Source organism: Somniosus microcephalus, chromosome 5 (genome assembly GCF_052327205.1).
Source record: "Somniosus microcephalus isolate GS21.2 chromosome 5, FLI_Smic_1.0, whole genome shotgun sequence".
Classification (NCBI taxonomy): domain Eukaryota; kingdom Metazoa; phylum Chordata; class Chondrichthyes; order Squaliformes; family Somniosidae; genus Somniosus; species Somniosus microcephalus.
In genome coordinates, this window is record NC_140991.1 from 173981219 (window position 1) to 174005623 (window position 24405).

The window sequence follows — 24405 nt, forward strand, 5'->3', positions numbered from 1 at the left end:
ATCAGAGGGAAGTCAGGACCAGGATTGGGGGGGCCCGGAGGTTGGGTCCAGGATCGGGGGGAGGTTGGGGCTCTTATGTTCATTAATAAATAGACATTCTTATTATGAACAGGATTGAGGTCAGAGATGATAATGGTAAGTACTTATCTTTTTTAAAATCGCTGCTGTTTAGAATTTGTTTTCCCAAAGGCAGTCAGATGCAAGCCAAATTTGTAAGAGATAGCAGAAGCATCCATCTAAAATGAAACTAAAACTAAACTGCTTGTCTCTGTCACATGCCCTCTGCTGGTCAGGCATAAGTAATCAATCAGGCAACTATGCTGGTAAGGCATCATAATCAAACAGGCAAATACCATCACTATTTGCTGATATCATTACATCTCCCTTTCTTAAAACAAAAGTATTTTACTTTTAACTAACAACATGTTTTCTTTGTATTAATCTGCATTTTAACTGTAACACTTAATGAACTTACATTATCATTATCATTATCAAGGTTTTTTAACCTTGCTTTGTGTGTTCACATGAAATATGTAAATACACTAGAACTTGAAGAAAGAATAAGATAACATTACTTCCTTCTATAACAATAGTCCTTAAATTTGCTCAATGAGTCTCTCAGGAGGCTTCGCGCGTCTTGAGGATTTTCTGATTGATTGTCCTTGAATCTGAGTTGTTGCCTCAGATGATGTTTTCTCAGCTGTGTGATCAGGTTGGTCAACAGTATCAGCCTTTTGACCTGCTGTGTGATCAGGTTGATCAACAGTATCAGTCTTTTGACTTGCTGTGGCTGGTCCCATGAGACGATCTCGGCGATTTCTTCGCAGAACAGCACCCTCATCTGTCTGAATGGTGTATGATCTTGGTTGGACTTCACTCAGGACAGTTCCCTTCTGAGTCCATATGTTTGTTTTGTCTTTGAACCTTACTTGGTCACCAGTGTGGAGTTCAGGTAGGTTTTGTGTTCCTCTGTCATAGTAGTACTTTTGCTTTTCTTTCTGTTGTTCTTTGAACTTCCTCACTTTCTCCTGCTCTTTTGTTTTCAGGAGGTTCTCCGGGATGGGTAGGTTTGACCTTAGCAGACGTCCCATAAGGAGTTGGGCTGGTGACATACCACACTCGAGCGGCGTTGTGCGGTATACAAGCATGCTCTGGTAGAAGTCAGTTCCACTGTCTTTTGCCTTGTACATCAGTCTTTTCACTGTCTGGACCGATTTTTCCACTAGTCCATTGGACTGTGGATAGTGAGGACTTGACGTTGTGTGGACAAAGTCCCACTCTTTGGCAAAGTGTCGGAAACTTGCATTGTAAAACTGGGGTCCGTTGTCTGTGAAGACCTCGCTTGCCACACCATGTCTGGAGAATATGGCTTTCATACATCTTATCACAACATCTGCAGTGGTGGTGTACAGTCTACAAACCTTTGGATACAGGGAGTAATAGTCTGTGACTGCAAGATAGTCCTTCCCTTGACATACGAATAGGTCAGCGCCTACCTTCTGGTAAGGTCTGTCTGGCGCTGGGTGTGGCTTTAGTGGTTCTACCGGATTGCTTGCTCGATATTTCAGGCATATTGTGCAGTTTGACACCTCATTTGTCACATCTTGGTTGATTTGTGGCCAGTACATCACCTCTCGTGCTCTTTTCTTACACTTTTCAATTCCCAGATGTCCTCCATGGATACTTTTTGGCACCTCTTTTCTCAGACTCTTTGGGATAACTATTTTACTTCCTTTGTAGATGATGTCTTCGACCACTGATAGTTCCGCCCTGCAGTTCCAGTACTCTGCCATGTCAGGTGAGCAGTCTTGCTTCATGTTGGGCCATCCATCCAAGATGCTTTTCCTCAGTCGTCTCATTGTTTCATCTTTGTTTGTCTCAGTCTTTATGAGCTCCATTTTTGCATCTGCTATGGGCAGTGCACTTGTGATCATGTCCACGTAGGCGTTCACTTTTTCATCCATTTTGGTGTTTGCGGGCTCACTTGGGTCAACAGCTCTGGACAACGTGTCTGCTGTATACATCAGCTTACCCGGTGTGTACGCAACATTCAGTGTATAGCGTTGCAGCCTGATCATCATTCTTTGTATTCTAAGTGGACAGCTATTTAGTGGCTTTTGGAACAATGCAATCAAGGGCTTATGGTCAATCTCTACGCTGATTGCTTGTCCTGCCACAAACTGGTGAAATCTTTCACAGGCGTATGTGATGCTGAGCAGCTCCTTTTCTATTTGAGCATATCGCGTCTCCGCGTCTGTCATTGAGTGCGATGCATATGCAATAGGTTGCCAGTAGTCATATTTTTGCAGAAGAACGGCACCGAGCCCACTCTGTGATGCATCTGATGATATCTTGATGGGTCTCGCTGGGTCATAAAACCTCAGAACTGGTTCCTCTGTGAGCAGTTTCTTTAGATCGCTCCATGACTTCTCATGCTCATGATTCCATTCCCATTCTATGTTCTTTTCAGTTAGTCTTCTCAGTGGCGCCATCTTTTCTGAGAGATTGGATATGAATTTACCCATGTAATTGATCATTCCATTAAACCTCTGCACGTCCTTTTTGCATTGTGGCTTTGGCATATTCTCAATGGTGGACACCTTTCTGGGATCTGGTCTGATGCCCTCACTGCTAAGGATATCTCCCACGAATGTCAGTTCTGTCACCCCGAGCTGGCATTTCTCTCTATTCAGCTTCAGGTTTGTTTTCCTTGTTGCTTCCAGCACTTTTTTCAGTCTCTCGTCATGCTCAGTTCTCGTGGTTCCCCATACTATGATGTCATCCATTGATGTATCAACTCCCTCCAGGTGCTCATAGATCATATGGATAGTTTTGTGATACACTTCAGGAGCTGAGGCAATGCCAAATGGTAACCTTAGGAATCTGTATCTGCCAAATGGACTGTTGAACGTGCACAGTCTTGAACTTGCCTCGTCCAATTTCATCTGCCAAAATCCTGATGATGCATCTAACTTGCTGAAATACTTTGCATTTGCAAACTGTGCCATGATTTCCTCATGTGTAGGAAGCTTGAAGTGCTCTCTCTTTATTGCTCTGTTTAGATCTCTTGGATCCAGGCAAATTCTGAGCTTTCCATTCTTTTTGTCCACAACGACGAGGAAATTCACCCACTCAGTTGGCTCATCTATCTTCTGAATCACGTTCAGGCTTTCCATCCTGTCCAACTCTGCCTTCAGTTGCTTTTGAAGAGCAAACGGAACTTTTCTGCATGGATGTATGACCGTTGGCATACTTTTATCTACTCTGATCGTGTGTTCTCCTGGAAGGCAGCCTAGACCCTGAAATAGGTCATTGTACTCTTTCATGAGTTCATCATAGACTGTCTCTCCTTCGCTTTCCACAACGAGGACTCTCTTTACCAGGTTCAGTCTCTCACAGGCTTTTAAACCTAGTATGGCTTGCACATCCTTTGGCACCACGATTAATGCTAGCGTGTGCTCTCTGTCCTTGTGTGTCACTTTGACAATGCATCTTCCTTTCACTGGTATATTAGTACCTGAGTATCCTGTCACTTTCACTTTTATTCCATGTATCTTTGGTCTGGGTCTAATTTTCTTAAAATTATGCTGGACACTTTCTTGGTGGATCCTGTGTACCGCATCAACTACATGACTTTCGATTGCCCCTTTCATTTTTGTTCGCTGGCCACGCCTCTTTTTTCACATTGGCGCTATTTTTGTTAAACGGTTTGTGTCCGTTCTTTCTCACTGCATCCACGTTGCAGCTACTGTCACTGAACAGCTCCTTTGCCTGCGACTTCACAGTCTCTGTAGCCCTGCACAGTGCTATGGCTTTTCCCAGGTCTAGATTTTGCTCTCTTAGCAGTCTTTCCCTTAGACCATTATCTGGAATACCACACACCAGTCTGTCTTTTATCAGCGAGTCTGTCAGTCCCCCAAATTCACATGTTTTGCTTCGGTTTCTCAGTTCAGTCACATACTGATCAATAGTCTCACCCGTTTTCTGTACACATGTGAAAAATCTGTGCCTCTCAAACATCACGTTATGTTTAGGTATGCAGTAGGCCTCAAACTGTTCCATTATTTTATCTAGCTTCATATTGTCTCCATCAGCAGCGAATGTGAAGTTATTATACACCTCCAGCGCTTCATCACCCACGACATGTAAGAACACTGATGATTTCTTTTTATCACTTTTCTCGTCAGCTCTGATTGCTGATAAATACAACTCCAAACGTTGTTTGAACCTTCTCCAATTTTCAGCCACATTACCTGTCAACTGAAGCTTCGCCGGTGGGTGTAAACCTTCCATTTTTTCACTTCGTTAGCTATTCTCCAATGGTAAGTAACGATGTTCTCTTTTGGCTTGCTAATATGTGGAGAGCTGATTTAACTTCAGATTTTTCCTCTTCATCTCTTTCAATCACTTCTGACACCATGTGTTGATTTCTTTGTGGGTTCAATGACGAGACATTTATGAAAGAGAATGTCTTTTAATCTAAAGTTTGTTCAACTCTGGTTAACAGCCTTACAGGAGACACCATGCTAGAAATCCATCTAAAATGAAACTAAAACTAAACTGCTTGTCTCTGTCACATGCCCTCTGCTGGTCAGGCATAAGTAATCAATCAGGCAACTATGCTGGTAAGGCATCATAATCAAACAGGCAAATACCATCACTATTTGCTGATATCATTACAGGTCACATCTGGGAAAAATAGTAAAATGTTAATATTAAAGGCACTATATGTGAATGCATGAAGCATTTGTAACAAGATAGATGAGTTCAAGGCATAAATAAATAGAAATAAATGGGTTTGATCTAGTAGCTGTTAGTGAGACGTGGCTGCAGGGTTACCAAGGTTGGGAACTAAATATTCCAGGGTCAAGTGATTTTTAGAAAAGATAGGCAAAATGGAAAAGGACAATATAGCCCTGATAATAAAGGGTAAGATAAAGACAGTAGTGATAAAATATCTTAGCCCAGAAAATCAGGACGTACAATCAATATGGGTGGAGCTAAGAAATAGCAAAGGACAGAAAACATTGGTGGGAGTAGTTTATAGGCCCCTGAACAGTAGTTACAGTGTTGGACAGGAAATAAATCAGCAAATTAGAGGAGGTTGTAACAAGGATAATGCAATAATTGTGGGGGACTTCAATCTTCAAGTAGATTTGGCAAACCATATTGGCCAAAGGAATTTGGAGGATGAGTTCATGGGATGCATTCAAGGTAGTTTCCTAGAATCAAATGTCAAGAAACCAATTAGGGAACAGGCACTTTTAGATCTAGTATTGTGTAATGAGACAGGGTTAATTAGTAATCATGTAGGAAAGGATCCTCTGGTAAAGAGTGATCATAATATGATAGAATTTCATATTGAGTTAGAGAGTGATGTGGTTAAGTCAGAAACTAGAGTCATAAATTTAAACAAAGCCAATTAGCTAAGGCAGATTGGGAAATTAGATTGAAAGATATGATGGTAGATTAACAATGGCAAACATTTAAAGAAATGATTCATAATTCTCAATGACATACATTCCCTTGAGGAATAAAATCTCCATGGGAAAAGCGATACAGCGATGGCTAACTAGAGAAGTTAAGGGTACTATTAGATTAAAAGAAGAGGCTTATACTGTTGCCAAAAAGAGCAATAAGTCTGAGGATTGCGAAGGATTTAGAAATCAGCAAAGGATGACCAAGGAATTGATAGAGGGAGAAAATAGAATATGAGAGTAAACTGGCAAGAAATATAAAAACAGTTAGCAAGAGCTTCTACAAGAAAGTAAAAAGAAAGAGATTAGTGAAAGTAAAAGTGGGTCCCTTCGAGGCAGAGACAGGAGAAATTATAAAGGGGATTCAGGAAATGGCGGAGACTTTAAACAAATATTTTATATTTGTCTTCACACTACAATTAGTGGGGAACCAGGGGTCTAATGAAAGTGAGAAACTTAAAATAATTGACATTAGTAAAGAAAATGTACTGGAGAAATTAATGGAATTAAAAGCCGGCAAATCCACTGGACCCAATGGCCTACATCCTACGGTTTTAAAAGAGGTGACTGCAGAGATAGTGGATGCATTGGTTTTGATCTCCCAGAATTCCTTAGATTCTAGAATGGACTGGAAGGTAGCAAATGTAACCCTGTTTTTTGAAAAAGGAAGGAAAGGGAAAACAGAGAACTATAGGTGTGTTAGCCTGACATCAATAGTAGGGAAAATGCTAGAATCTATTATTCAGAAAGTGGTAACAGGGCATTACATTGGGCAGTGTCAATACAGTTTTATGAAAGGGAAATCGTGTTTGGCATATCTATTTAGAGTTTTTTGAGAGTGTAACTAACAGGGTAGATAAAGGGCAACCAGTGGAAGTAGTATATTTGAATTTTCAAAAGGCATTTGATAAGGTCATAGAGTCATAACAGCACAGAAGGGGGCCATTCAGCCCATCAAGTCCGTGCCAGCTCTCTGTAGAGCAATCCAGTCAGTCCCATTCCCTTGCTCTATCCCTGTAGCCCTGCAAGTTTATTTCCTCAATGCCTATCCAATATCCCGTTGAAAACATTGAGTGTCTCCGCTTCCACCACTTCCGTCGGCAGTGAATTCCAGGTCCTCACCACTAGCTGCGTAAAAAAGTTTTTCCCCGCATCCCCCTGTATCTCTTGCCCAAAACCTTAAATCTGTGTCCCCTAGTCCTTGTACCATCAACTAGTGGGAACAGCCTTTCCCTGTCTAGCCTATCCAAACCCGTCATAATCTTGTACACCTCTATCAAATCACCCCTCAACCTCCTTTGCTCTAATGAAAACAAATCCAGCTTCTCCAAGGGCCTTCACATCCTTCCTAAAGTGTGGTGACCAGAACTGGATGCAATACTCTAGTTGTGGCCTAGCCAGCACTTTATAAAGGTTCAGCATAACTTCTCTACTTTTGTACTCAATACCTCTAATTACAAAGCCCAAGATCCCATATGCTTTGCTAACCAATCTCTCAATATGTCCTGCCACCTTCAGGGACCTATGCACATTAACTTCCAGGTCCCTCTGTCCCTGCACACTCTTTAAAATGGTGCCATTAAGTGTATATTGCCTCTCTCTGTTCCTTCTACCAAAATGCATCACCTCACACTTTCCAGTATTAAATTCCATCTGCCACTTGTCTGCCCATTCTGCTAGCCTTTCTATGTCCTGTTGCAGTCGATTAATATCATCATCACTGTTTGCCATACCCCCAGGTTTGGTGTCATCAGCAAATTTAGAAATTCTACTCTGTATTCCAATATCCAGGTCATTTATATATATCTAAAAAAAAAACAGTGGCCCCAGCACTGACTCTTGGGGAACACCACTGTCTACCATCCTCCAGTCTGAAAAACAGCCATTTATCACAACTCGCTGTTTTCTGTCCTTAAGCTAATTCCTTATCCAAGCTGCCACTGACCCACTTATTTCAGGAGCCTCAATTTTGTTAACCAGCCTTCTATGTGGTACTTTGTCAAATACCTTCCGAAAATCCATGTAGACAACATCCATTGCATTCCCTTCATCAATCCGCCCTGTTACTTCATCCAAAAATTCAAATAGATTAGTCAAACAAGATCTGCCTTTTACAAATCCATGTTGGCTCTCCTTAATTAGCTTAAACCTCTCCAAGTGCCCGTTAAATTTTCCTTGATTATTGTTTCTAAAACTTTACCCATCACTGATGTTAAGGATTGTCCTTACACCCTTTCTTGAACAATTGTGTCACATTTGCCACTTTCCAATCCTCAGGCACCTCCCCCGCATCTAGGTAAGATTGGAAAAATTATGACAAGCCCTTCTGCTATCTCCTCCCCTAATTCCCTTAGCAACCTGGGATGCAAGTCATCTGGACCAGGCGACTTGTCCACTCCAAGCATACCCAACCTTTCTAGTACATCCTGTCTATCAATTTTCAACCATTCCATTGCTTCTACCTTTTCCACTTCTACCAATATTTTGTCAGCATCCACCTCTTTAGTAAACACTGATACAAAGTACTCATTGAGTATTCTAGCATTGCCCTGCGCCTCTAAGCATACATCACCTTCTTTGTCTCTAATAGGCCCCACCCCACCTCTTACTATCCGCTTACTGTTTACATGCCGGTAGAAGATTTTTGGATTCCCTTTTATGTTAACCGCCATTCTATTCTCATATTCTCTCTTTGCCAATCTTATTTTCATCTTCACATCCCCTCTCAATTTAATGTATTTGGTCTGGTTCTCCCTTGAAGAATTCACCTGACATGCATCATACACCCTCTTTTTTTGTTTCATCATCTTCTCTATCTCCCTCGTCATCCAAAGAGTCCTTGTTTTGATTCCCTTACCCTTTCCTATTGTTGGAATTTACCTAGCCTGTACTTGGAACATCTCCTACTTAAAGATCACCCATTGTTCCGTTACAGTTTTTCCTGTCAGTCTTTGGTTCCATTTTACCCTGGCTAGATCCTTTTGCATCCCATTGAAGTTAGTCCTATTCCAGTTCAGATGTTCCACTCTAGATTATTCCTTCCTCCTCTCCATTGCTAATCTAAATCTTATGATACGATGATCACTCGTACCCAAGTATACTCCCACAGACACTTGGTCGAATTGGTACACCTCTTTCCCCAGCACCAGATCCAGCAATGCCTTCTTCCTCGTTAGGCCAAGAACATATTGGTCAAGGAAATTCTCCTGAACACATTTCAGAAATTCCTCCCCCTCCTTTCCCTTTACCCTAGCATTATCACAATCGATATTTGGGTAATTAAAGTCCCCCAATATCACCACTCTATAACTCTTGCATATCTCTGCGATTTCCCTGCAGATTTGCTCCTCCACCTCCCTCTCACTATTTGGAGGCCTATAGAATAACCCCAATAGCGTGATCATACCCTTTTTGCTCCTTAACTCTAGCCAAATGGGTTCTGGCCTTGTCCCCTCAAGAACATCCTCCCTTTCCAACACTACAATGTCTTCCTTAATCAGCACTGCCACTCCACCTCCCTCTTTTCCTTCCCTATCTTTTCTGAGCATCTTGTACCCTTGAATATTAAGTGCCCAGTCCTCATCATTTTTAAGCCACATTTCCGTTATTGCCACAACATCATATTGCCACACGACTAATTGTGCTTGTAGCTCACCAACCTTATTCACCACACTTTGTGCATTTACGTACATGCATTCTAAACCCATTTTTGAATTTTTGTAGTCTTTCTTAGTCTGCTCCTATTTAATGTGGTACTATCTTCTCTATTACTATCCAACACACTCACTCTTTTATGCACCTTATTCCTCTTTTCTACTCCTATATGCTTGAACCCACCCCCCTGCCAAGCTAGTTCAAACCTTCCCCAACATCACTAACAAACCTCCCCACGAGAATATTGCTCCCAGCTCTGTTGAGGTGTAACCCCTCTGGCTTGTACAGGTCCCACCTTCCCCAGAAACGGTCCCAATACCTCAGGAATCTAAAGACTTCCCTCCTGCACCATCTCTCCAGCCATGCATTAATCTGTTCTGTCCTCCTATTCCTGTACTCACTAGCACGTGGCACTGGGAATAATCCGGAGAATACTACCTTTGAGGTCCTGCTTTTTAATCTCTCTCTTAGCTCCCTAAACTCTGCCTGCAGGACCTCATCCCTCTTTCTGCCTATGTCGTTGGTGCCGATATGGTAAATGACCTCTGGCTGTTCACCCTCCCCCCTCAGAGTGTCCTGCAGCCACTCAGTGACATTCTTGACCCTGGCACCAGGGAGGCAACATACCATCCTGGAGTCACATCTACAGCCAGTGAAACGCCTGTCTGCTCATCTAACTATCGAATCCCCTACCACTATTGCTCTTCCACTCTTTTTCCTCCCCCACCTCCCCCGTGCAGCTGGGCCACCTGTGGTGCCTTGGACATGTCTCTGGCTGCATTCCCCAGAGGAACCATCGCCCTCACCAGTTCTCAGAACAGAATACTGGTTGGAGAGCGCGATACACTCCGAGGGCTCCTGCACTACTTGCCTGGTCCTCCTCTTCTGCCTGGCGGTCACCTATTCCCTCTCTGCCTGCATACTCTTAAGCTGTGGGGTGACCACTTCTAGAAACATACTATCCACGTAACTCTCAGCCTCGTGGATGCACCACAGTGACTCCAGCCGCCGCTCAAGCTCTGAAACCCAGAGCTCAAGCTGCTGTAGCTGGTGACACTTCCCGCACATGTGGTTGTACAGGCTATGCAAAGCGTCCAGGACTTCCCACATTGCACAGGATCCACGGGACTGAGCTGCCCTGCCATGCCTCTATTTAATAGACTAAGAACTAACCCAGCAGAAATCAACTTAAACTTAACAAAAAACTCTGCAGCTACTCACCAATCAGCTCTTTCCCTCTATTTAATAGGCTAGTAACTAACTTAGCAGAAATAAACTTATAAACTTAAAAAAAAACTCTCACCAGCTCCTCACCAATCAGCTTCTTCCCTTGTGCCGAAATCACATTATTTACTCTGACGTCACTTTTTCAAAAACTGCCTCTGTTGCGTTGCTGCTGCTCCTTTTAACTGTTCCGCTCTCGCGCTGCTCCCTCCAGGTCCGCTCCTTCTGGTCTCTGGCTCCTGCTGCTTGGGACTGCTCCTTTTAACTGCTCCACTCTTGCTGTGCTCCTTCAGGGCAGCATGGTGGCATAGTGCTTAGCACTGTTGCCTCACAGCACCAGGGACCCGGGTTCAAATCTGGCCTCGGGTGACTGTCTGTGTGGAGTTTGCACATTCTCCCCGTGTTTGCATGGGTTTCCTCTGGGTGCTCCGGTTTCCTCCCACAGTCCAAAGATGTGCGGGTTAGGTTGATTGGCCATGATAAAAATTGACCCTTAGTGTTAGGGGGGATTAAATACGTGGGGTTACGGGGTTACGGGGATAGGGCTTGGGTGGGATGGCTGTCGGTGTAGGGACCGCGTGCTAGGGTTTGGATGACCAGCCATGATCTCGTTGAATGGCGGAGCAGGCTCGAAGGGCCGAATGGCCTACTCCTGCTCCTATCTTCTATGTTTCTATGTTTCAGGGAGGCCATGAGGACCCGTCTCTGCACTAGCAGTCCTACTCAAAACGACTCCCATGAAACTCTGGTTTCACTGCTTAATAGTTGCCCATCACTCCTCCAGAGATGTCAGTTTATTCTGAACATTCACCATGTTTTCCTGACTCTGGCAACTTATTTCCTCCATGACCATAGCCATCCTTACCACGGAGGTAGCCATCCTTTCCACGGAGGTTGCCATCCTTTCCGCGGTGATGCGTTCATGCGCCAATGCCTCCACAAAGGCTCTGCTCATGTTCACGATTGACTCTTCCATTTGCTCCACACTCGCAGTGACCCTGGAGACAAAACCTGCCAGAGATTCCTGCACCTGTTCCTGGAGTTCCAGCACCACTCTCCTTCTGGATGGACCCGGAGGCACAGGGTCGACATGCAGCGGAGCTGAGCTGGCAGAGTCCTGCGCCCTCCGACGAGGAAACTCCACTGCTGTCCCTGTCTCCACAATCTACTGATGCTCACTTGTGAGCTGTGATACATCAGGTGCTAATACTACTCTATCTCGCGAAGGTCCCACCGAACTGCAAGTGTCTGCGCTGGTGCTGGGTGCGCTGAATTCTGCTGACGCAGCGCCCTCAGAGGCTGCAGCTTCCTCTGAGGAGTCTGGTGGCTCAGGCTGTTCCTCCTGGACAGTGGGGACAGGGGCTTTCGATGGTCCTGTGGGGGAGTAAAGGAAAGTGTTAGAAATGTGAGGGCATGGTTACATGCAAATTGAATTGTGCAGATGGTCATAAGTCAATCTGTTAGAGCATCAGAATCATTATCAGTGTCTCACGCAATGTCAATGAGAGAGATGCCAAACTATTCTGTCATCAGCTTACTATGATGCGCCCATCTGTCCGTCCCCCACTTGGGTATCGTCCTTGATCCCAGCGATTTCTAGGGCCACCTTCTCCCAGGGGGTGAGCTGGGCTACTGAGGGTGGGCCCCCTCCTGTCATGGCTCTTTCCCTTTTATTGTGGGCTCTCTTTTCCTGCAATGAGGGACACAAGTGGAGTTTGAGTGAGAATGAAGGAGTGAGTGTGGAGAATCCATAGCAGAGATGCTTAGAAGGAGACAAAGGAACCTCCCCATGTGTTGTAAGCTGTTGTCATTGCATCACAGTGATAGGGAGTGCGAGGGCTGCATGGTAAATAGTTAAGTGAATGTGACCATAGAGAGGGAATGGGTAAGGGTGCAGGGATGTAAATGTCAAGTGGGATGTGGAGGAAGATGTTGGCAAAACAGAGTGCTGGTGAGGAGAGGCGATGGGGATCAGATTGAGGGTGATGGGAAAGTCATACTCACTTTTCCTGTGCGGAGAAGGTCACGAAACCTCTTCCTGCATTGCAGCCAGGTTCTGCGGTACATTGATATGGAGTTCGGCCACTTGCATCCACACAGCTTTAGTTTGCTGGGGTGGCTTTTTTCTCCCTGAGGAAGGGAAGAGCACCTCCTTATTAGATCTTGCTCCCTGCACCAGAGCTTGGAGAGAGGGCTCATCAAAGCGAGGTGCACACTTTTGCTTGCTGGTGGACATGGTCGGTAAATGAATTCCTTCATACAATGTCCAAAGCGTTTCCAGTCTCCAGAAGAAGCAAGGCTGCTTGCAGGCCTTAAATCCAGCAGCATAGATGACGTCATTGGAGGCGACTTTCGGTATAAAAAGACTCATTGGGCCAGAGGTTCCTACACGCAGGAAATCAATTGCCTAATTCGGGGAAAATTGCAATTTTTTAACACTTCACTTCGGAGTCGGGGTCCTGACACGAATTCCACCTGACACGCCCCAGCCCGCCCACACTGGCAAAATCGCGCCCTGTGCATGTGTAAGATTTGCACATGTGTAGTTGCTTTGAAGAGCAGGGCGTTCTCCCAGTGCACTAGCCAACATTCATCCCTCAACCAGCACCACAAAACAGATTAACTGTTCAGTCATCTCATTGCTGTTTGTAGCACTTACCTACAAAAAGAACACTGACTACACCAACAAAATTGAATGTGAAATGCTTTTGGGGCAACTTGAGGACATGAAAGACACTATATAACTGCAAGTTATGTCCATTTAAATCTTTGCTTGTGTAATTAGTAAAAAATCATATTTGTACCTTTGTCACTTTAGTTGGAGCTGTCTCTGTTACTGGGGAAGGTGCAAACTTGCCAGCAATACCTAGAGCACCTTTCTGGCCTGTATTGTGGGGCTGAGCACAGCCCCAAAATGTTATTCCCAACCTAAATGCTATCTGTGGCTACCATTCACATTTACCACTACTGAAATTCAGCAGCTGTACCACCCTGGTAGCACCATCCCAGAGGAGTCTTGGGGAGAGAAATTCAGTATCGCCCCGCTTGGGGCGCAATTATTGGCCAGGCGCAAAGTTTAGTGCCTACCACTAATTATTGCGTCCGACTGCAAACTTGACTTCTATTGCCCCTGGAGGTGATTGGAGCGCTAAATCAGGCGCTACACACCTCTCTTAAGGCGCTAACGCCGCGGAGCGAGGCACTAATTCAGAGCGCTGGCAAAGTTCATGTGATGTCAGTCAGCAATGGAACACAGACACACTGGCGCCGGCCAGTTCTTAAAGGGGAGGGTCGATCTTGCTCTCCATCCACACCCTGCTCTTTGCAGCCTTGAATCTCGGCCTGGAGAGACCTGTACATCAATTCTGCTGGAAAGAACAATAGAGAGGCCCAGGGAAAGAACTCAGAGTGCAGCCCCCATAGTCGCTTTTAAATCAATGCAAGGAAGGACAACTCAAAATGAACCTGCAAAGTGCAGCTCAATACCCAAAACTCCTTCACACAGTGTTGAATCTCTCCAGATGTCTCTCTCTCCCTCTCTCTCTCTCTCTCTCTCTCTCTCAGAATGCGTGGTGCAAAAATGTCGCCGGCAAATAAAGTCAGGAAGCAGTCGCCTTTAAATTTGCAGTCCCTTCCCGACTGCAAAACGTTCCCCTCAACCTGTCGTTGCTAGCAGCAGGCAGTAAGGCAGGGGGCGCCACTCAATATCCGGTCCGGGATGCTACTGGGGCATTGCACGCTCAACTGAATTCACGATCTGCGGGCGCAGGAGATCGTGGCGGTAGTGTTTAGTGTCGCCGCAAAATGTCTGGTCAATTTCGCGAGCGGCACCTCCTAGGGCACTAATAGGAGGTGCAAAGCAACCAAATTTTTCCCCCTTGGTACTTTGGATGGCAGGAAGGTTGGCATAACAGGCAATCCTGTAAAGTAGAAGGGAATGAAACAAAATTTATCAGACGTGTTTCCTACTAATCCAAACAAATCAGTCCTGCCCAGTGCCTGATGCACACTTTTTCCTGCATTAACATGGCACTGACAGTCTCGTGTAGAGAGGAGTAGATAGCTGCATCTCTGGAACATTGCAGAAGCTCATCCACTCCCCATTTCACACACACATAATCTGACCAGAAAAATATACAAAATAATATTGCAACTACTTTAAAAAAAAGTGTGAACTCCATGTTATAAAAACACATAGGTATTGCTGGCAATTCTATTTATTTACAGGAGAGGGAATCTCATAACAGACATGCAATGAGACCAATTATTAGTTATTTGGATGGTTTTGGTAATTGGATAAATATTGTATATAATGACATCCTGACATGCACTCCCCGCATCCAGGTTCAGTTCAATAAAACAAACAGTTTTCTTTTTCAAAAAGTCTTTAAATAGCAATACAAGCTAAAAATAAGAGCTGATAATAGTTAATACCCATTGTAATCAAAATTTGGCTCAGGATAATATGTTCATAGTATTATCTGTCTTTTGCTGTTTGATGTATTTGTATCTACTGATGATGAAAGTTGTTATTTATAGGTTCGTTTTGCTGATGGATTGGATATCCTAATGATGATAATAGGACTGATCTGCGCAATATTACATGGAGCCGCTTTGCCCATCATGATCATTGTCTTTGGGCAGATGACTGACAGTTTTGTCAGTAGTGGAATTCCCCTTAACATCTCTAACGCAGGTACTGAACAGCTCTTTGGTGTATCATTCAGTAAAACATAATCCAATTATTACTTTGTTGGGCAGTTTATGACCCTCAGGTGATCGAACAGATTGCTGAACGTACAATTCTAGGGCCCGTCATGTCCTGGTCAATAACCTCTTACATTGTTATCTCAGCAGCCTTTGCTTCCTATCTTTGCTCTTCCTGGCACTATTGCTTTTCTCCTGTAGTGTCACTGTGATCAAAAGATAAGACCTGCCAGTATAAAGATCAAACCAATTTTGATTTACTCATGTGGTTTAACCATAATTGCTACATTAGCTGTTCTGGCTTCATTCCGTATTAAAAACAATGTAAAAACATATCTCTATTCTTACATCCCCCAGCAAGGATTCGATGGCTTTGGGGAGAGGAAAAAATACCCAGACAAGGGAGTAAAAAAACCCAAAGAATATGACCTTACTGAAAGTTTTGGCTGCAAATATTTGAAGCTGGATTGTCCTTTCTTGGGAGGTTTTGGGACACTAAAATAAGTAAAATGGGGCAGTAAGACCTAACATCACAATACCGCCCCAAAAAGTTATACTTCAATTATCCTCGGTAAAATTTGCCAATATGCAGTGCTGCCTATCTGGAGCCTGCTCCACCACGTGCAAATGAGACAGGTGGGTATGGCCATGGCTTCCGCTGTATAAGCAACAGATTGGTATCACTGAGGCGATACTGCTTTGAGGAGGCCATCTTGGTCAATAAACTTGAAGCTATGTGAAATTTTGCCTGGACATTGATTTTGGTGTTTGGTGCTTTGGAGCTTCTCTGAAGACTTCTGCCATTTACAGTGAGTACTGGCCAAAGTTAATTTTTGGACTGGAGTAATGGATTTGTCAATAAGAATCCATCTTTTCCTGTGTTATGATGAGTAGGAGGATGAGGAAATGAGAGGCGCTAGATTGGAGGAGCATGTAGTGAATCATCACAGAAGATGTTTGTTTCCAACATGGCGAAGCCTATTCCACAGGTTTACAGATCTCAAAGGGCTTACTTAGAATTCTCTGCTCATCAGTCCCTTAGCTGACTATGTTTTCCTCTCTGAGCCTGTTGGAGAATTATGCCAGCTGCAGGCTGAAGAACTGCAGCCCACTTTAATGAGGAGAACAACATTGTCTGTAGCAGTTACCATGGCCGCTGCCATGAATATTTTTGCCACTGGATCTTTCTAGGCAACCTGTAGTGAGCTTTGTCACCTTAGTCAGAAGTAGCACACACTTCCAGAAAGAAGGTCACTGATATGCTGTTCGAGTGAGTCTCCAGTTTATCATCTTTTCAATGGAATCTGCAAAACAAAAAGAACAAGGAGTTCAATTATATAGATTGGCATGGATCCCACACATGCTGGGAGTAATGGATGGAACTCATGTGGCATTGAAAACCCCATGCAGTAACCCCTTCAGTTTCATAAAGAGAAAAGAGTTCCATTCAATGAATGTGCAGTTAGTGTACAATGCCACTAACCTTATGCTGTACATTAATACCCCGACCCTGGAAACTGTCATGTTACTTTCATCATGTGCCAATTCACCATACCAAGATGGCCGATGACTCAAGGCAATGTATCAGGTGACTTCAATGGAAATAGAAATTGGGAGAGATGTAGAACAGGCTGCCAATTCACCATCACTCAATTTATGCTGTCGCAAAAAGTCAAAATTAGCCAAAATGAGATCTCACAGGGGATTGGCATTAACATGGTGCATTATTGTTTCCAGAGTTTGCCTGTGACTAGGTCAGCTTTCCTGCCACCCTGGTAATAACATGCAAGGTAAGGAGAGACATGCCTCTATCATTCCTACAAGATGTGCATGAGGAACAGTGCCTTTACTTACCTTGGGCAACCTTGTGAGGTCATTAACTCTCATCCTGCGCTATGTGGCAGTTTGCAGAGTCCAGGAGGCTGCACTCAATGCATAGCCACTGCCACCTCCATAAAGTCTGGATCACCCATTGAAACATAGGAACAGAAGTAGGCCATTCAGCCCCTCGAGCCTGTTCCACCATTCAGCTAGATGTTGGTTGATCTGTATCTTAATTCCATCTACCTGCCTTGGTTCCATAATCCTTAATACCCTTGCCTAACAAAAATCTATCAATCTCAGTTCTGAAATATTCTATTGACCTAGCCTCAATAGCTTTTCAGGGGAGTGTTAACTTTAAGGTTATGCTCCCTTGTTCTGGACTCCCTGCCAGAGGAAATAGCTTTTCTCTACCTACCCTATCAACTCCTTTGATCATCTTAAACACCGCAATTTAATCAGCCCTTAATCTTCTATTTAAGGGAATACAAGCCTAGTCTATGCAACCCTCCTGCCTTTAGTTCCCAGGAGTCCTTCTCTTCTGGCGCTTATCTCGGGCCAGCAAGACAGTTACCAAAGCATCAGTAAACCTGGGAGCCCCTCCTACTGCTGACTGCAAGCAAAGTTGCCGGTGTCACTGGCAACTGGAGTGAACGGCCATTGAAAGTGGCCGCAACACTAAGGGAGCAAAATTGGTCTGCGGGGCATGGAGATTGGTGGCGCAGCACTTACCTTCCGTGCAATGCCGTCTGGATGCTGGAGGCATCAGAGATGAAGTTTCTGTCCAGGTCCAGCGTTGCAGCTTCCCACAGCCTCTGGAAACGAGGTTGTGGAGCTCGCAAGGAATTGTGGGCAATGAAGAGGTCTGAGAATTAAACGGGCCATGCACACTGAAGCAATACAAATTCAAATAAAGTGAAACAATGCAGTTTTCAGCCCTTTCTGCCTTTTAAAAAATATTTAACTTTAAAAAAGTTCCAAATGTGGATATATTCAGCTCTTAAAGCTGAATTACATTGATAACCTCAACAAATGGGAAAGCTGCCTCAGCACTAACACAAATAGCTCAGCAAGCCAGGGAAGGGGCACCCAGGGTCTCGCACGCAGCACTCCAGCTTTGTGCAGCGGGTCAACACTGCAAGACAGGCCCCTCTACCCACAGGGGCCAGGAGGCCCTCCAGAAAGAAGGATGTGGGAGTGCATCACCGAAGCCATCGCTGCCAACAGTGTCACCCACACCACCTGGCTTCAGTGCTCAAAGAAGGTTCATGACCTCAGAGAACTGGTCAAGGTCAGTGAATGCATCTTCAAAAGCCGTCTCCTACCAACTGCACCACTAGCCTCACACACTGCTCAATGCACGAACCCCAATCACTCACCTACCAACAGTCTACACCAATGACGAGGCACATCTCCCATTCCTAGCCTCACCTCACCACCTTGGAGGAGACGGTGCAGGCCATTCTTGGTAGGGGTATGGCTGAGCCCTTGGCCAACGGCGGGGATGAAGGATATAAGATACTGGTATCCTCATATGTTATCCTCTTTCTGGCATGCACCTCATGCTTTCCCACCCTCCCATCACCACAACTCCACACTTTTTTCTTCCTCATTTCACACACGCCTGCCCAGCCTGTGGGTGACCAAGAAGAGGGAGAGGAGAGTGAAGAACAACAAGAACAGAAGAAGATTAATTTGACACTCCCAGCCACCAGCTCCTCAAGGTCAACCAGCTTGAACATTTGCAGTGTCCCCCACTGAAAGTCAGCAGGCTGCCACCAACCATGCTGCAGCCACTAGGGTAGCACTGCGTGACATCAGTAGGATAGGCAAAGGCACACACAAGATAATCACTAAGAGAATGCATACGGATGATGAGTTGATTTCTTGATGTCACATTGGATGGATAGACGTATATAGGTGGATTGGAAAGTTTGCTTTCTGGTGGCTTTTATTTCAGCATCGTGGCCAAGAGGATGCTGTGATGGTCAGTAACAGAGATAAGGTGAGGTGTGGGACTAATGTGGAAAGGGGAATTGGGGTTGTGGTCACTGTGACCGCAGGCAGATGATTCTATCCCAGATATCCCAGCCAGAAAGGGGCTGTCTGGGATGCATCCTTCCATCTGATTCCTCTTCGATTCCTCCTCTTTAGCTTCCTCCTCTTCAGCTTCCTCCTCTTCAGCTTCTTCGTCTTATGTGTCTTTCTCCTCCCTCCACAAGTGGATGCTGTAAATGTGAATGATAGCATAAAATGCTGGAAATATTCAGCTGGTCAGGCAGCATCTTGACCTGAGACGTGAACTCTGTATTTCTCTCCAAGGATGTTGCGTGACCTGCTGAGTATTCGCAGCATGTTCTGTCTTCTCAAAGGCCTTCATTTACCATCCAAGCCCTTGCAAGCATCCAGCAGCATTCCCATTACACTTAAAAAAAACTTTTCACATCTATTGCAGCAAGCCACCCCACCACTTCAATAAAATCAAAATTTTTTTTTCAAAACCTTACATTCAAACTTACCAAATGATGTGTATGTCCCTTTAAGAGATGCAGCCATCGCCACTGTCAGCCTGCTTAGGACCCAGTGCTGAATTCAGCGCTAGGGTCGAAGTTCACATTGGTGACGTTAAGTCGGTGTTGCACGCCGATTGACATCACCACACTGCCATTTTTTCTTCCAGTGCGCTACCAGTTACCGGAAGCGCTAAGGGGGACACGAATATGATGGCTGCCGTGGGACTCATCAACAGCTGGCAAAAGAGTGGCAGCTGCCATTTTATCACCATTTCATGGTGCTATGGAGTGGCAGTAAACAGATGAATTTCTAGCCGAAAGAGTCATATATTTTTGGGTATATTTTCTCCAGTCAATAATTGCACTGACTTTTCTGCTAAACTGTAGTAATCTACACTATCTTTTATGATTTTCACTGCAATGTGCCCAAATCATGCCTAATTTTACATAGAATTACATAGAATATACATCACAGAAACAGACCATTCATCCCAGCTAGTCTGTGCTTGTGACTATACTCCAAACAAGTCTCTTCTCATTCCATCTATCTCATCTCAGCCTTTCAGCTTATCTTTCTATTCCCTTTTCTCTCATGCACTCGTCTAATTTCCTCTTGAAAGCATCTAAGCTATTTGCCTCAATCACTCCCTGTGGTGGCAAGTTCAACATTTTAAGCACTCTCTGAGTAATGACATTTCTCCTTATTTCCCTATTGGATTTATTAGTAACTATCTTGTATTTATAGCCCCTAGTTTTGGATTTTCCCACAAGTGGAATCATTCTCTCCACATCTACCCGTCCAAACCACTCAGAATGCTAAAGACCTCCAGCAGGTCACCTCTAAATCGTCTCTTTTCTAAAAAAAATCCCCAGCCTGTTCAATCTTTCCCACTAACTACAGGAATGGTAGCATAGTGGTAATGTCACTGGGCTAATAATCCAAAGGCTTGGACTAATGATCCAGAGATGTGAGTTCGAATCCCACCACGGCAGCTGGGGAATATAAATTCAGTTAATTAAATAAATCTGGAATAAAAAGTTAGTATCAGTAATGCTAACCATAAAACTATTGGATTGTCGTAAAAACCCATCAAGTTCACTAATGCCCTTTAGGGAAGGAAATCTGCTGTCCTGGACTACATGTGACTCCAGACCCACCGCAATGGGGTGGTTGACTCTTAACTGCCCTCTGAAATGCCTAGCCAGTCACTCAGTTGTAACTAACTGCTACGAAACAAAATAATACAAATGAAACCGAACGGGCCACTCGGCACCGGCTATGGACACGGCAACGGCACGCCCAGTCAACCGTGCAAAGTCCTCGTCACCAACATCTGGGGACTTGTGCCAAAATTGGGAGAGCTGGCCAAGCAACAGCCTGACATGGTCATACTCACAGAATCATACCTATCAGCCAATGTCCCAAACTCCTCCATCACCATCCCTGGGTATGTCCTGTCTCACCGATAGGACCGATCCATCAGGGGTGGTGGCACAATGGTATACCATCGGGAAGGAGGGGCCTGGGAGTCCTCAACATTAACTCCAGACCCCATGAAGGCTCATGGCTTCAGATCAAGCATGGGCAAGGAAACCTCCTGCTGATTACCACCTACCGCCCTCCCTCAGCTGATGAATCAGTACTCCTCCATGTTGAACACCACTTGGAAGAAGCACTGAGAGTAGCAAGGGTACAGAATATACTCTGGGTGGGGGACTTCAATGTCCATCACCACCAAGAGTGGCTCGGTAGCACCACTGCTGGCAGAGTCCTGAATGACATAACTGCCAGTCTGGGCCTGCGAGAGGTGGTGAATGAACCAACAAGAGGGAAAAACCTACTTGACCTTGTCCTCACCAATCTACCTGTCGCAGATGCATCGCAGCATTGGCAGCAGTGACCACCGCACAATCATTGTGGAGATGAAGTCCCGTCTTCACATCCTCCATCGAGTTGTGTGGCACTACCACCTCGATAAATGGGATAGATTCAGAACAGATCTAGCAGCTCAAAACTGGGCATCCATGAGGCGCTGTGGGCCATCAGCAGCAGCAGAATTGTATTCCACCACAATCTGTAACCTGATGGCCTAGCATATCCCTCACTCTACTATTACCATCAAGCCAGGGGACCAACCCTGGTTCAACAAGGAGTGTAGAAGAGCATGCCAGGAGCAGCACCAGGCGTATCTAAAAATGAGATGCCAACCTGGGGAAGCTGCAACACAGGACTACATGCATGCTAAAAATGCAAGCAGCATGCTATAGACAGGGCTAAGCGATCCCACAATCAACGGATCAGATCAAAGCTCTGCAGTCCCGCCACATCCAGTCGTGAATGGTGGTGGACCACTAAACAACTAATGGGAGGTGGAGGCTCCAAGAATATCCCCATCCTCAATGATGGTGAAGCCCAGCATGTGAGTGCAAAAGACAAGGCTGAAGCGTTTGCAACCAACCTCAGCCAGAAGTGCCGAGTGGATGATCCATATCGGCCTACTCCCGAAGTTCCCACCATCACAGAAGCCAGTATTCAGCCAATTCGATTCACTCCACGTGATATCAAGAAACGGCTGAGCGCACTGGATACAGAAAATGCTATGGGCCCCGACAACATCCCGGCTATCGTACTGAAGACTTGTGCTCCAGAACTAGCCGCGCCTCTAGCCAAGCTGTTCCAGTTCAGCTGCAACACTGGCATCTATCTGACAATGTGGAAAACTGACCAGGTATGTCCTGTCCACAAAAAGCAGGACAAATCCAACCCAGCCAATTACCGCCCCATCAGTCTACTCTCAATCATCAGCAAAGTGATGGATGGTGTCATCGACAGTGCTATCAAGCGGCACTTACTCACCAATAACCTGCTCACTGATGCCCAGTTTGGGTTCCGCTAAGACCACTCGGCTCCCGATCTCATTACAGCATGGGTCCAAACATGGACAAAGGAACTGAATTCCAGAGGTGAGGTGAGAGTGACTGCCCTTGACATCAAGGCAGCATTTGACCGAGTCTGGCATCAAGGAGCCCTAGTAAAACTGAAGTCAATGGGAATCAGAGGGAAAACAGTCCACTGGCTGGAGTCATACCTAACACAAAGCAAGATGGTTGTGGTGGTTGAAGGTCAATCATCACAGCCCCAGGACATCGCTGCAGAAGTTCCTCAGGTCAGTGTCCTAGGCCCAACCATCTACAGCTGCTTCATCAATGACCTTCCCTCCAACATAAGGTCAGAAATGGGGATGTTCGCTGATGACTGCACAGTGTTTAGCGCCATTCACAACTCCTCAGATAATGAAGCAGTCCATTCCCGCATGCAACAAGACCTAGATGCGTTCAGGCTTGGGCTGATAAGTGGCAGGTAACATTCGCGCCACAGAAGTGCCAGGCAATGACTATCTCCAACAATCGAGAGTCTAACCATCTCCCCTTGACATTCAATGGCATTACCATCGCCGAATCCCCCACCATCGACATCCTGGGGATCACCATTAACCAGAAACTTAACTGGACCAGCCATATAAATATTGTGGCAACAAGAACAGATCAGTGGCTAGGTATTCTGCGGCGGGTGTCTCACCTCCTGACTCCCCAAAGCCTTTCCACCATCTACAAGGCACAAGTAAGGAATGTGATGGAATACTCTCCACTTGCCTGGATGAGTGCAGCTCCAACAACACTCAAGAAGCTCAACACTATCCAGGACAAAGCAGCCCGCTTGATTGGCACCCCATCCACCACCTTAAACATTCACTCCCTCCACCACTGTGTACCATCTACAAGATGCACTGCAGCAACTCACCAAGGCTTCTTCAGCAACATTTCCCAAACCCGCGACCTCTTCCACCTAGAAGGATAAGGGCAGCAGGCACATGGGAACACCATCACCTCCAAGTTCCCCTCCAAGTCACACACCATCCTGACTTAGAAGTATTTCGCCGATCCTTCATCGTCGCTGGGTCAAAATCTTGGAACTTGCTCCATAACAGCACTGTGGGAGGACCTTCACCACATGGACTGCAGCGGTTCAAGAAGGCGGCTCGCCACCACCTTCTCAAGGACAACTAGGGATGTGCAATAAATGCTGGCATTACAAGCGACGCCATGATCCCATAAACAAATAAAAAATGTTTTAAAAAGTAGCTGTAATCTTTCATTTCATTCCTGGTATGATCCTTGTATATCTTTTTTGCACTTTCTCCAGTGCTTCTATGCCTGTTCTGGTATGGAGATCAGAACTGTGCACAGTACTCTTCAGTACAGCCTGATACAAGTTTAATATAACTTCACTACTTTTGAATTCTATACCCCTAGAAATAAATCCCAGTGCTTTGTTAGCATTTTTGATAGCTTTGCTGACCTGCGATGCTGCTTTTAATGATTTGTTCACCTGCGTCCTTAGATCCCTTTGCTCCTCTACCCCGGAGGTGTTTTAGATGGGTGCGATTCGGTCCTGCCTCCAACAGTCCAGAGAGGTAGTTAAGACCATTAAATTGTAGCTGAGGGCCTCTATAATCCTATTTTGACAGGCCCTCGTTATTTTTCCACATTTTCAGCGTGTTCCACGACCCTCCTAAACCACACCAGCTAAACCTGGCGGGTTGACAAGTGGGTGGCCTCCTCACAGCTGCAGCTCCATTAAAACAGAGCTTTCATCAGGGATTAGTTTCAGGTGGAATCTCTTTGTTTCAAAAGGTCTTTCAGCACTTTTCGCAGGCCTACCGAAGTTGGAGATGCTGCATCTTCTATCTCTCAACTGTGGGACCTCCTTCTCCCCGCTTGGACTGAGCCAACGGAGGTATCTGCCAGCAGCATGGGAACCATTTATTTCCTTTCATCATGGAGCTCAGATTCGGATGAGGAGCAGCCACGGCAGCAGCAGAACCAGGCAGCTTAGCAGCAACAGCAGCAGGAGCCCCAGCCTTCTGCTCAGCCACCTGATGCTGCACAGGGCAGAAGGCGCCAGCGCATGGAAGTGTGATAAAATATGTCATTCATCAGACTCTGTA

At 45.2% G+C, this 24405-nt stretch overlaps 1 protein-coding gene across 1 annotated transcript in view; it reads left to right on the forward strand.

Moving 5' to 3' along the window:
* The first annotated feature begins 126 nt into the window (after positions 1–126).
* Positions 127–24405, forward strand: part of abcb5 (ATP-binding cassette, sub-family B (MDR/TAP), member 5) — a 211491-nt gene continuing 187212 nt past the window's right edge. Inside the window, exons 1-2 of the mRNA XM_085989371.1 lie at positions 127–135; positions 14895–15051. Coding sequence (XP_085845497.1) covers positions 127–135; positions 14895–15051 — 166 coding nt within the window. The remainder of the gene's footprint in view (positions 136–14894; positions 15052–24405) is intronic.